This window comes from Pituophis catenifer, unplaced genomic scaffold, assembly GCF_029215685.1.
Source record: "Pituophis catenifer annectens isolate HBS135680 unplaced genomic scaffold, rPitCat1.0.hap2 SCAF_2, whole genome shotgun sequence".
Taxonomy (NCBI): Eukaryota; Metazoa; Chordata; class Lepidosauria; order Squamata; family Colubridae; genus Pituophis; species Pituophis catenifer.
This window is the reverse complement of record NW_027256882.1, coordinates 195,095,329-195,107,701: the sequence shown is the minus strand read 5'-3', so window position 1 is coordinate 195,107,701 and position 12,373 is coordinate 195,095,329. Positions and strand designations below refer to the sequence as shown.

The following is a 12,373-nucleotide window of genomic DNA, read 5'->3' as shown; positions in this document are numbered from 1 at the left end:
AAGAGAGGCATTCTGAATACTTATAAATTCTGGATCAAAACTATGCTGAGTCACATTCTTAAGTATTCTCAGAGCATTTCTTCCTTTTTCTTTCTTTCTTTCTTTCTTTCTTTCTTTCTTTCTTTCTTTCTTTCTTTCTTTCTTTCTTCCTTCCTTCCTTCCTTCCTTCCTTCCTTCCTTCCTTTCTTTCTTTTTTCCATCTATCTGTCTGTCTGTCTGTCTGTCTATCATCTATCTGTCTGTCTGTCTATCTATCTATCTATCTATCTATCTATCTATCTATCTATCTCATCTACTCATCCATCCATCATCTTACTGAACTCTGGTAGTTTGTATATTAAAATAAAAGAATAAAAATTAAAAGAAGACTGAGAGATTTTTCTGAAAATGGCAACATCAGAGTCAATTCCTCTCCATGATATATAGGATTTTTACTTTTGCTGCAACATTGAAAAATCCTCTGCTATTGACAGCCAGAGCCATGGAGAAGTAAATGTATATGCTAATGACCTTGTGATAGCTGCTACATGTTGTAGGAGAGTACAGAAGCAGCCATCATATGATATGCTGGTCCACAGTAGGGAAAAAAATCCGATAAAAATAAACTCATGATAGGCTTTTTTTTGTTTTTGTGGGAGGGCCTGAGAAAGAGTATATATCTCCTGCTAGTAATCAAATAATGGAGGAAGTAAGTAAAGCTAATCATTAGTAATTCTTAGCCATTCTTCAGTTGCATTTCTTTTGAGTAGTTAACTACCATCTGGTTTTCTTGACTGCAGTACAAGAGTCACTTATTAAAGTTTATGATCCCTAATGTGATAAACAGCAAACTGAAGGCAGGCAGTCACTGATCTTTTTATTAAAAAACCCGGTTCACACAGAGGACCTGCAGATCTTCAGAGATGGTTTATGGGAGCTAATTACCGAAGTGTTTTTAGGCACAGAGTTTGCATACCAACGCATATATAGAACTTACTAGGAAAGTATAAAAGTTAGAGTAGTGACAAGTGATTGTGCTTGGTATTCAAGACACATGGCATTCACAAAATGAATTCTACAGTTGTGCTGCATTTATATATTGCTGATCCTCAGATTCTAAAACTGAGAATAAAATTGTTATGGGGGCTTAAGCAAAGTCTGCTTTATTTGCAGATCCACAAGCTAGTTTCTCTCAGATGTGGGTGCATGGATGCAGTTTGACTGCCTATCTGCATTACACTTCAACAGTTCAGAAGCAGTATTAATACTTCGTGATATTACAGTATGTACAAAATCATAACCTTTGCAAACAGATTATTGTGATTTAAATATGTACATTTTGTGATAGGATAGGATAGGATAGGATGATGGATGATAGATAGATAGATAGATAGATAGATAGATAGATAGATAGATAGATAGATAGACAGACAGACAGACAGACAGACAGACAGACAGACAGACAGACAGACAGAAACTGGAAACTGATGAGGCAACTGTTCCTAACAACTTAGCTAAATCCAAAATTTAGTGTTAAAAGGAAGCTAGTGAGGTGCAATTGTCAAAGTGGATTAGGAGAGAACCATGTTCAAGGCCCAACTTTAGTCTTGGAAGCTTACTGGGTGATGTTCAACCACTCCTTCTCCTTTTGTTCAGCCTACCACAGAGGGCTGTTTCTTTGTGGAAAAGTTGGAGGAGGGAATTTTAGGTATACCAGCTTGAATTCCTGGAGAGAAAGTGGGATATAAATTCAACTGATAAATACCTTAAACTCAAAACCGTAGCTGTTTCTTTGTAGCTTCTTCTACATCTGGATTTTCTGGCTGCTTCCTTGGCTTTGTATAAGAAAGATATATTTATTTATTTTAATGAATGTATTTGCCTTCCATCTTGTAATGAAATGACTCTAGAGGGAATATTCATACTGAATATTCACTTATTTCCAGCTTTATAAGAAAGTCTTCTAGCAAATATTGGTCTAGTAAAAGTTGTTCTTTGGTTATTGATTCTGGGATACATAAGGCAAAAATCACATGTACATTTTACTTGCAAAAAAAAAAAAAAAAGATAAACATTTCCCTGTCAGTCGTGTCCAAATGTGCTCATTTCCATTTCTTGGCCAAGGGAGGCAGCGTTGTCCAAAGACAATTTCTTTGGTCATGTGGCCAGCATGGCTATACACTAAAGGAGCACAGAACACTGTTACCTTCCCGCCAAAATGGTACCTATTAATCTACTCGCATTTGTATGCTTTCAAACTGGTAGGTGAGCAGGAGCTGGGGCAAGTAACGGGAACTCACTCCATTGCATGTAGCTTGGGTCTCAAACCCGGGCTGTCAGCTCTCCATCTGATAAGCTCAGTGTCTTTAATTGCTGAATCATCGCGCCCCTCCCCCCTTACAAAAATAGTACCTACTTTTGTCAAAAGTAGAAAGTACCTACTTACAAAAATAGGTAGGGAAAGAACTTTGTCATGATATCTATTATTAAAGTTACTAGCATTAATTGTCCTACACTGTATGGAGTCTCCTTTTTTGTTTTTCTTAGAACTGAGATGAGTAGAATTTTAGGGATGAGTAGTTCTACCCTATTTCACTCCATTGTTCTTTCACTGCAGACTCTTTACTGCGTGCTACACTCAAGTTGCATTCAGTAAAGTATGAAGAAATTCCAAACTTAATTGCGGAACTGATACTTGCACCGTTTGCTGAAACCGGTGCTCCTGTTGTTTTAAATGTGGGGTGAACATTAAGCGAGGCTACATCAGCAGTGTGTGTCTGTTGAGAAAGTAATGTAAGAAGAAGACGTAGCCTTTGGTATGATCTGCTCATAATAAAATAAACTTCTCAAATTTAGGGAGAGAACATTCTTTTAAGAGATCAGTTACCTTGTCCACCCAAATTAGTATCCTTTGTTGGCTGGATTTTGGCTGCCCAGGGTATCAGAGAAGGGCTTGTCTGAGCTGTGCCAGAAGATGCCAGGCTCAAAGCATGTGCTCTACTATTGAGCAATGGTCCCTTGATAAAAGATGAGGAAATCCAGCGTCAAAATGTGCCCTTAGTAGTGATGACTTATTCCTACATCTATCCCTTTGGATTTATTTGTCCTCCCTCATCAGTCCTCTGCTGTTTTCCTTACCTCATATAGACACATAATAACTATGGCCATTTGTATACCAGCCCCTTTCTGTGTGTGCATGTATACAGACATACAAAACTGCTGCAAAAGATGTATTTCATTTTGTTAAATAGAGATAGTCCTCGACCAGTTTGTTTAGTGACTGTTTGAAGGTACAAGGGCACTGAAAAAAGTGACTTATGACCATTTTCCCACACTTATGACCATTGCAGCATCCCCATGGTAAGATGTTCAAATTCAGCCACTTGGTAACTGACTCATATTTATGACAGTTGCACTGTCCTAGGGTCAGTGCAACCTTTTGCGACCTTCTGACAAGCAAAGTTGACAGGGAAGCCAGATTCACTTAACAACTGTGTTACTAACTATAACAACTGCAGTGATTCACTTAACAACTGGGGCAAGAAAAGATAGAAAATGGGGCAAAACTCACTTAATAAATGTCTCACTTAGCAACAGAAATTTTGAACTTGATTGTGGTCATAATTTGAGGACTTATGCCTATAAAAATAACCTAACAAAGAGGGGAGAGAAAAAGCATATCTGTACATTCATAGCAAATAATATTTATTGCATTTTGATATGGAATCAGGATTTTTTATTGTAAAAAAGAAGTAAGATTCCTGTCAGATACCATACATAAAAGGATTAAGGATATATTTTATATAGAAATGAGAAAGTAGAAATCTGAACTTCATTACAAAAAAAAGAATTTGAATGTGATTATTTTTTATAGGAACAAAGCTGTTTCTGAAAGAGTATTAAAATGACATTTTCTAGTATTTCTGCATTTATAATATGCACAAGCATTAACATTTATTACAGAGCTTTTTAATTTCTTTAAGCATCCAAGCAAAACATTCATACAGATGTGACACCATATATAATCAGTGGAAATTTTAGGTAGGCTTACTCCATTCCACTTTACTTGATGTTACTGTTACATTTTAAAATATAAGTATAGTTTACATTTATTTATTTCACTATCTGTTTCACAGTAAATCTTCACTTTATACTGTATATTGTATTATATAAACTGTACAACCTATTTGTTTACAGACCAGAACTGCAAAGTAATTACCAGTTTTAAAACTAAGTATTATATCTGCTCATTTGTTTACAAGAGCAAATTCAGAAAAATATGAGGACAGGGAAGAAAATATCTTGATCATTTTCACACCAAGCTCCAAGTATATTAAAATGAATTAATCCAGTATATCACAAATAATAAACTCCTTGGATCAAGTATGTGTTTATATATCTTCATTCCTCTGAAAAATGGCATACACTTTATAAAAATAATAACAGTAGATAAAAGCATTCTTGTCAAGATGAAGAATAAAAGACAAGAAGTACATGAAACATTTCAGTATTCTTTTGTTTTTGTTTTTAACTTGATTTATATTATTTGAAACTGGTTCATGCTTGCATAAGCTGGTTAAAGCCTCTTTGATTTCCTTCCTTCTGAATAAATTCATCTTGTTCATCTGAAGGAAAGAAAACAAAAAACTTAAACTTACTCCTTTTATGTTTGTTAGCACGGAGGAGAAAACAAGCACCGTTGTTGATTTTGCTGCCTTGTCAGATTTGCCAATTGGGCCAGGTGTTCACAGGTTTCACATTGTTCCAAGTTTGCTAGTTAAACTAATTTTAATCTTAATCATGCAGCAGCTTTATTGATCTCAGGCTGCAGAATTGTATGTAAGATTTCCCCCCCAAACACTGGAAGGCTATAATTTCTTTTTCTGCAGTGGTTCTATATTGGCCTTCTCATATTACTTCTTCCAAGTAAATGTTAGTTCAGTGGTGGTAAACCATGCTCCAAGGAATCCTCCAGTTTCTTGGAAATTTAACATAATCTGGGCGAGGGTGTGGGGGGGGGAGTTTGCTGTTTAGGAGTGTTAGATTCATGGATTTTTAGAACAAAATCTCCAATAAGCTTGGCTGGCAACTTAATTAGGACTATATTATGAAATATAGGCTCTTTTATGAGGATTTCGGTGAAATGTACAGAAACGTCTATTCAGATAATTCATTAAGGAAAGGATTCCCTGAAAAATAAAATAAAAACCATGTATGGGATGGCCTTTCTTTAAAATAATCTATACTTCGAATGTCAAGACTATGCTTTCTGTAAGATGACAATAATGCAGTGTTGTATGCTTTCCCAGGGTTTCCCCTGGGATGTGTGAACTATTTATATTCAGAAAGAAGATGAGAAACTGTGCTATCTTTTTGCTGAAAGCAAATCTTCTTTTTCTTTTTCTAATATATTACAAGAGGTAGATAATTAACAACAAACCCAAGTTCTTACTTTTCAGCAACCTTTCAGCCAGTGAACAAAATGTATTTTGACTGCACAGAGAATATGGCTGGAACAGAAGGGGATTACGACTTTCAGGGAATGAGAAAAAGAATGTCTATGACCATTTCAGTACTATGTCATTCATTATTTCAGCATAGGACAGATTCTAAAGAGAAGAATGCACAATCCCACCTTTTACATTCACCTGATCTGAAAATTAAACCCTCACACCAGGGCCTTCAGATTAACTTCCAATTTCTCTGAAACCACCACAAACCTGGCATGATTTTCTTCCTGGTCCAACCGCCAGGAACATTTAATATGAGCTCTCCCAGAGGAAAACAGCCATGAATATCAGAAGGAGAACTAGAGTCAGTTGGACAGAAATATAAAGTGTGGAAAAATGGAAGATTCTCAGGAAGAAATAACATATGGGACGACTGGAAGATAGCCACTTTAAATTGCATAGGTTATATTTCACAATGAGTAAAATGGATAAAAGACACGTGATGGAGAATTTTCTTGGAAGGCTCTTGAAGACCTGGACAGTATTTTCAATAAATAGTGTGGAGGGTGGAGGAGACAGATCAAGCTGAGCTCCTTGGAGAAAGGGTAGGATATAAAGGTGATAGATAATTTCATATCGCTTGCAATACATGCCATATTAATGAAACAATAAATTACAAATCGAGAAAGCAGTTTGTACCTGGGATTCTTAAGCTCAGGAATTTTGCCTGGCAGATATAATCCACCACCTCTCATCACGTGTATTTTTTATAATTGGGTGGTGTAAAATATTGTAAAGTAAATAAAAATAAAACCAAATATTAAAAATATACAGTAAAGGAAGAACAAGAAAGAACAGATACAAGACAGCTAAATCCTTCAAAGCCTCTTCAAATTAACAATAGATATATTCATGCAAGAGGCTTAGAGCTTTTTTCTCTCTCCATGAATTGGTTTTAATGTGAATGTAAACCTTCCATTGGCCAAAGTGTGCATTTGAATTACAAATGGCTTGCTTTCTGGTTTAAATATTCCACTTTGAGAAGGATCTGACATTCACATAAATAGCCTGTGAAAAGCACTCTAAGCCTCATGTGTGGAAGTTCCCACAGTCCCGCAATATTTTCAGGCATCCTGAAATGTATGAGTGGCAATTCTGTAAAGGGTCAGCCCAGCTTCTTAAAACAATCCAGGATATTTTAGGAGTCCCCAGAAAGAGTTACACTATTGACTTAAGTATGTACATATGAAAACTGCAATATGACAACCACAGTAAATTCAGTAGATCTTCCTTATGGAGGTTATCAGGAGAGGCCCATCCCTCAAATGCCTTTAGCTGCCATGCACATAATAGTAGACCATGACTGTCAAGGCCACCTTCTATTTGAATTGCTTTGTCCTACTGATTAGAATCCATTGATTAAAGATGTATCAGAGATCTTTCAGCATGGCATACATCCCATGAATTAGTTGCATGCCTTTTGCAGAGTTTGCTAATGTTAAAATTGTCTACAGGTTTGTACCCAAGCAAATACACTTACAGTCTTATGTGCTGTGCCAACTTGTAGTTTCAGAAAGAAGGAGCAAATTCTCCAAAGGAGGACTTTAAATCAAAGAGGGCAGAGATATTTGTGCTTTGCCAAATAATTCTGTTCTTTCCTTCTTTGCCTTGCCTGTCATTGTTCACAATGGAGCAGCAGGCACAGCCAGCCTTGCCCTCTGGCACACCAATTGCAATCTTGAGTTCCCCAAAAATTTCCAGTCAGGATCCAAACCTTTAAAAAGCAGTTCTTCCTAGTGTGTAGCAATTGTGTTGCAAGCAGGCAGGGTGACAGTAGCTTTGGCAAGCTGGAATTCTTCGTAGTATCCCTAATAGCAAAGCAGTTTCCGATTTTTTCTTCTTCTTTTTACTGCAGTCCCTTCTGCTGTCCCTATGATGCATCAGGTGAGTCGCACCCCAAGCAGTATCACTTTGTCCTGGCCACAGCCTGATCAGCCAAATGGAATCATCTTGGACTATCAACTGCGCTATTTTGACAAGGTAAACTGGTGGGGGGAAAAACAGGCTCAAAAATTAGCATTTGAGTTTTTGGTTACGGTTCCGATTTTGCCATGTGCAGCAAGTTTACACAGTAAATTTTAATAAGTACAACTGTTGCAGTGCCTTATCTAGAAACTAGGATTGGTCCAGAAAAGTTGTATCTTACCTACTAAGTTCTCAGCAGCCATTGAAATCTACAGTTGTCAGGTTCTTTTGGAGTAGACATGGGACTTTAAAATCAATTGAAGATTCTGGAATAGACTTCCCCTAATTTTTCTTCTCCTGTTTAGGAGGTGAGCATGCTACCCTTTTATATTACTAAAACAGTTGGGAAGCTGCCACTACCACAGGATCTCATCTTGCATCATTCCAGAAATAAACAAAGCAGAAAGGACCCACATGGGAAGGATAAAATTCCGTAGCTTCTAGACCAGAAAAATTTCATTTCCTGAATGGGCCACTAGTGTGATGGAAAAGAGCTGCATTGTTATTATTGCCCACCACATTTTCATTTCAGGGTTTTCATGTTACCAGGATGGGGTGGAAAATAGTTATAACAAGAAAGAGTTTTAGAGTTTATTGGAAGCCATGTGTTGTGAAACTGTTTAACATTGCCAAAAGAGTGAGTCAAGCAAGCCATCCTTGGAACATTTTTTCCTCTTTCCCTTATGCAAAACATTTTTATTGTTCCTTTAGCTATCCATCCTCAAGAATAAAGGCAGAAATAGGTAATTTGAATGATTAGTTCAGGAGTTTGGGCAGAAGGGAACTTGACTAAATAACAAAAATGTGGATGCATCTGAGAATAGAGTATTGCTGAGGTTGAAGAAGTGGAAGTCTATTAATCAACCTGTATTGATTCCTAGTCAGAAGATGAGGACACTTCGTTCACCTTAACCAGCGAGACTAATATGGCCACCATCTCCAGTCTAAGCCCAGGGAAGATATATGCTTTTCAAGTACGAGCCCGGACAGCAGTGGGTTATGGGCCATATAGTGGAAAGATGTATTTCCAGACTCTTGTAGGAGGTAAGTGACACTTCTTCTTAGTTTCCAAATCTAGATTTATCAATACTTTTCTCTCACCTCATAATTACTTGAACAATCTTCTCTTTTTATTGCTCTCTTGCTCCTGCCTCATAAACTTTTTATAGCCTTCACATACCTAACAGGCTAACGTACACCTTGAGTCCCCATCTGCTTATGTATTTTCAAGTGTTGCGTAATTTCAGTATGTGGAGACACTTAGGCATTTAAGACAAAATTTAATGAGGAATTATCTTGAACAAGCTTCATGATTTCAATGTGACTTTTGCAGAAGAACTATTTGGTCAACTGTGACCATGTGAATTGCATGTGTGAGGTAAAATCAATTGCAGGAGTTGTGTAGAAGTAGTTTTGAAGAAAGGAACGAAAAGCTTTTGCAAAATTGACAATTAAAAGACCTGTGTTTTTTTTTAAAAAAATGAATGAAATAAAGTGGCATAATACAACTGACGTGTATATGTGTGTTAGAAACAGAAAGAAGGGCTGAGAGATTTGAAAGGTCTCTTATATTTTGCTAGCTAGATGATAAAGCAAAACTGTATGGAGGTTTGGGGTTAAATCAATAGATCCACATCTATGTGTTGCTTAGAGAAAAACTTAACATGGAAAGGGGACCTGATGGGGTCAACATAACTATGAGCATTTCTGTTGTACAGACTTGGATGCTTCAGACAGGGGAAAGAGGGCATTTCTGAATGTTGGTGGGCTAAAGTTGCAGAGCTCTTAACAAACATTTTGGAAGAGTGTTTTCAAATGTTAAGATTGTATTAGAGGGTTTTGTAACAATAAAGACTATATATAAGAAGATAACAGACTGCCTTCCTTCTTTGGCAGGTGAGCGCTCTGAGATGGTGCAGGATCGATTGCCACTTATTGTAGGCTCAGCATTGGGTGGACTGGCCTTCATGGTAATTGCTGCCATTGCCATCCTGGCCATTGTCTTTAAAAGGTGGGTATTCTGCTTTCACTCTCTTAAAGCTATTGTTGATTCAACACAAAACTACTCCCAGGTAAGGGAATAAAGCATGATTTTGGAAAGCTGCTTTCAAACAGGAATCCTGTTATGTCCTAGACCTCTACTGGGAGAGATTGTCTGCTATTTTTTTCTCATATTACATCTGCAACTTACATATTATACAAGAACGATAGTTGGAAACCAGATATAGTATTTGTGGGGAAGAATGGCATACCTTCTCTTTTGACCTCCCATTCAGACCTTATAACTGGAGAAATGTGATAGAGTTAGGATTGTAGGTTAGTGATATTGAAGAGCACCTTTGGTCAATATAACCTCAATTGTAGACATATTCTTTCTACTAATACGTTTGGAAAACTGTAAACAAGGGGTAGAGGAACTATAGGCTGCTATTGGCAACCCATTTGCAGTTCCGCAATGCCCATGGCACAAACTTTTGAACCCTTTTTTTAATGATTTGGGGAGAAGGGGAATGTGAAATAATGGAAATGATCTATTAAGCTTTGCTGAGGTTTAAAGCATCCAGAACACTCTAAAACATTACCCTTCCCTCCAAATGAGCTACATTTTTCTATTTTGGGGATAAAAGAATAAAAGGATAAGCCTGTGCAAAACGTATTGCTACTATAACCCCCAGACCCACACATTGATAATGGATGTTTGGCCAACCCCACTCACTTTGTGACATGATATCACCAGTCATGTGACTCCAAGCCTGAAAAAGAAACCTCTCCACTATAATTCAGAGGCAGGCAACCTCCAATCTAATTTCAAGCAGCCCTTGCAAGTAATCAGTTCAGAATTCTGTAAGAGTTGTCTCACCTTTACCTAGCAATCTGCCACTTGATGAGACAGAAGTAGTTATCAAAAAGAATAAAAAGAGTGTCAGAAAAATAATGGGTTCCCCAGTCACTACTTGTTTCAGGCCTACTCACTATTAGCAAGTTTCCCCAAAAGATTCCCCCATGAATTTCTCCATTGGCCAAATAAATAAATAAAAATCCCCATCTCTGTCATAGATCAGTTTAAAACTTCTTTAAAATATCAAATAAACAGGCTATTTGAAAGTAGAGTCTTTGAGTCTTTAGCTTCATTCCAAGCTTCATTCCAACTTCAACTGAAATTTGTTACTATTTTTTGTTTAATCACCAAATCTCAAAACTAGATATAATTATTCATCTAATCTAAAGGCTATTAAAACACACAGGAGTTCCAATCAAATCCATTTCATATCTTTACTTGGTACTCTGTCCAATGCATTGAAAATCGTGTTCAAAATGCAACTTTTAGAGATGTATCATAAACTCATGTCACCAAATGAATAGCCCTGGGCTCCCCTTTATAGCACCTTCTGGGAATATGGGCATAAATTGTTTTTATAAATGGATATGTGTTTCTGTGTATCAAAACAAATATTAAGAAGTGCACAAATTGAGCCTATGTTACATCTGATTATCAGATAAATTCCCAATAGAATTGCCAGTGTCATTGTCATTATATAGTGTCACTGTATTAGTGTCCATTCAGTACTTAAGAATATTGTAAGAGCTCTGCCAGATCAGACTAGCCGGTATTAAGTTTGTACTACATACTTTAATTTATTGTTCCTCTGTACTTCCTCCATCCTTATTGAAAACTGCTTTAGTATTTTATTAAAAACTGCTTTTCAATACAATTTCGAAGAACTTTGAATAAAGGAATATGTGACTTCTTATTTCCAGTATTACAATTTCCAACAATGCTCCCCTAAACCAATGGCATATTTTATGGTCACAGCATTGGATGATCAAATGATCATTTAGTGCAACTTTCTGCTAAGGTTGAAAAAATGCTACGCTGATATTTTATTGGCCCTTTTGTGAAGGATTTTATTTGTGTATCTCACAATCAGTCAGCTGAGGTTCAGATTTTTCTATCATAAAAAAAGAAAACAATCTTTTCTCTTTGTACTCTATCCTCACCATGAGTAATTTTCTACATTCTACATTCCTTCTGACTCCTTTATACTTGAAAGGAAGTTATATTTAATATGACCTATGCATAACTTACGAGCAGACATAGAACGATTGAATATTCGTGATCTTCTTCCTCCTTCAAGTAAAACCCCATGATTATTTCCCCAACATCCAACATAATTTTGCCTGCTTTTGCCTGCCCCTTTTTCATAGCTGTAGAAGAGTCCTTTGGACCTGATGCATCTAAGAAGGTCATCCTATCTTAGTTTTCCTTCTATGTTTTCTTCTTCCACAGTAAGAGACGAGAAACTCCATACACAGATCGCCTGCAACAGTACATAAGCACTCGGGGTAGGTGATTAAGAATCTCCTCTTTCTTTAGCTGCCTCTTCTCTCAAGCTCATTACTGACTCTGGAGTCTGTGGTCTCCCTCCCAGGCCTTGGGGTCAAATATTACATTGACCCTTCTACTTATGAAGACCCCAATGAAGCCATTCGGGAATTTGCCAAGGAAATTGATGTATCTTTTGTCAAGATAGAGGAAGTCATTGGATCAGGTAAGTAATATTTTCTCATTTAATCTCTGCTATCTTATTTGTTCCTTAACCCTTATTTTTCAGTACACTTGTTCTCACTTGGAGCCTCAAATTTCTCATTGTGAACCTGCAGTTTAAGCCTACTCTTTTTGGTTGGGTTGCAGCTTATTGATGTTGACAAAGGTCCACCCAATTGTCAGGTGTTCCTCCCATTTATCTATTTTTGCCAAAAGTATTTTTTTTATGCCTAATAGAACATCACTCAAGTGGCATTACAACATCTTCACCGTGCAGGCTTCATCTTAGATGTTGGAGAAATTAAAAATGGGTACATTCTAAGAAAAGTAGTCTGTAACAATGTGCTGTGCTCCAGATCCAAAACAAAAGATG

The 12,373-nt window shown here is 36.9% G+C and overlaps 1 protein-coding gene across 1 annotated transcript in view; it reads left to right on the top strand.

Moving 5' to 3' along the window:
• LOC139311059 (ephrin type-B receptor 5) overlaps nt 1–12,373 on the top strand; it is a 135,832-nt gene that overhangs the window by 106,078 nt on the left and 17,381 nt on the right. Inside the window, exons 6-10 of the mRNA XM_070935389.1 lie at nt 7,345–7,469; nt 8,336–8,498; nt 9,351–9,465; nt 11,743–11,798; nt 11,885–12,004. Of these exons, the coding sequence (XP_070791490.1) occupies nt 7,345–7,469; nt 8,336–8,498; nt 9,351–9,465; nt 11,743–11,798; nt 11,885–12,004 (579 nt within the window). The remainder of the gene's footprint in view (nt 1–7,344; nt 7,470–8,335; nt 8,499–9,350; nt 9,466–11,742; nt 11,799–11,884; nt 12,005–12,373) is intronic.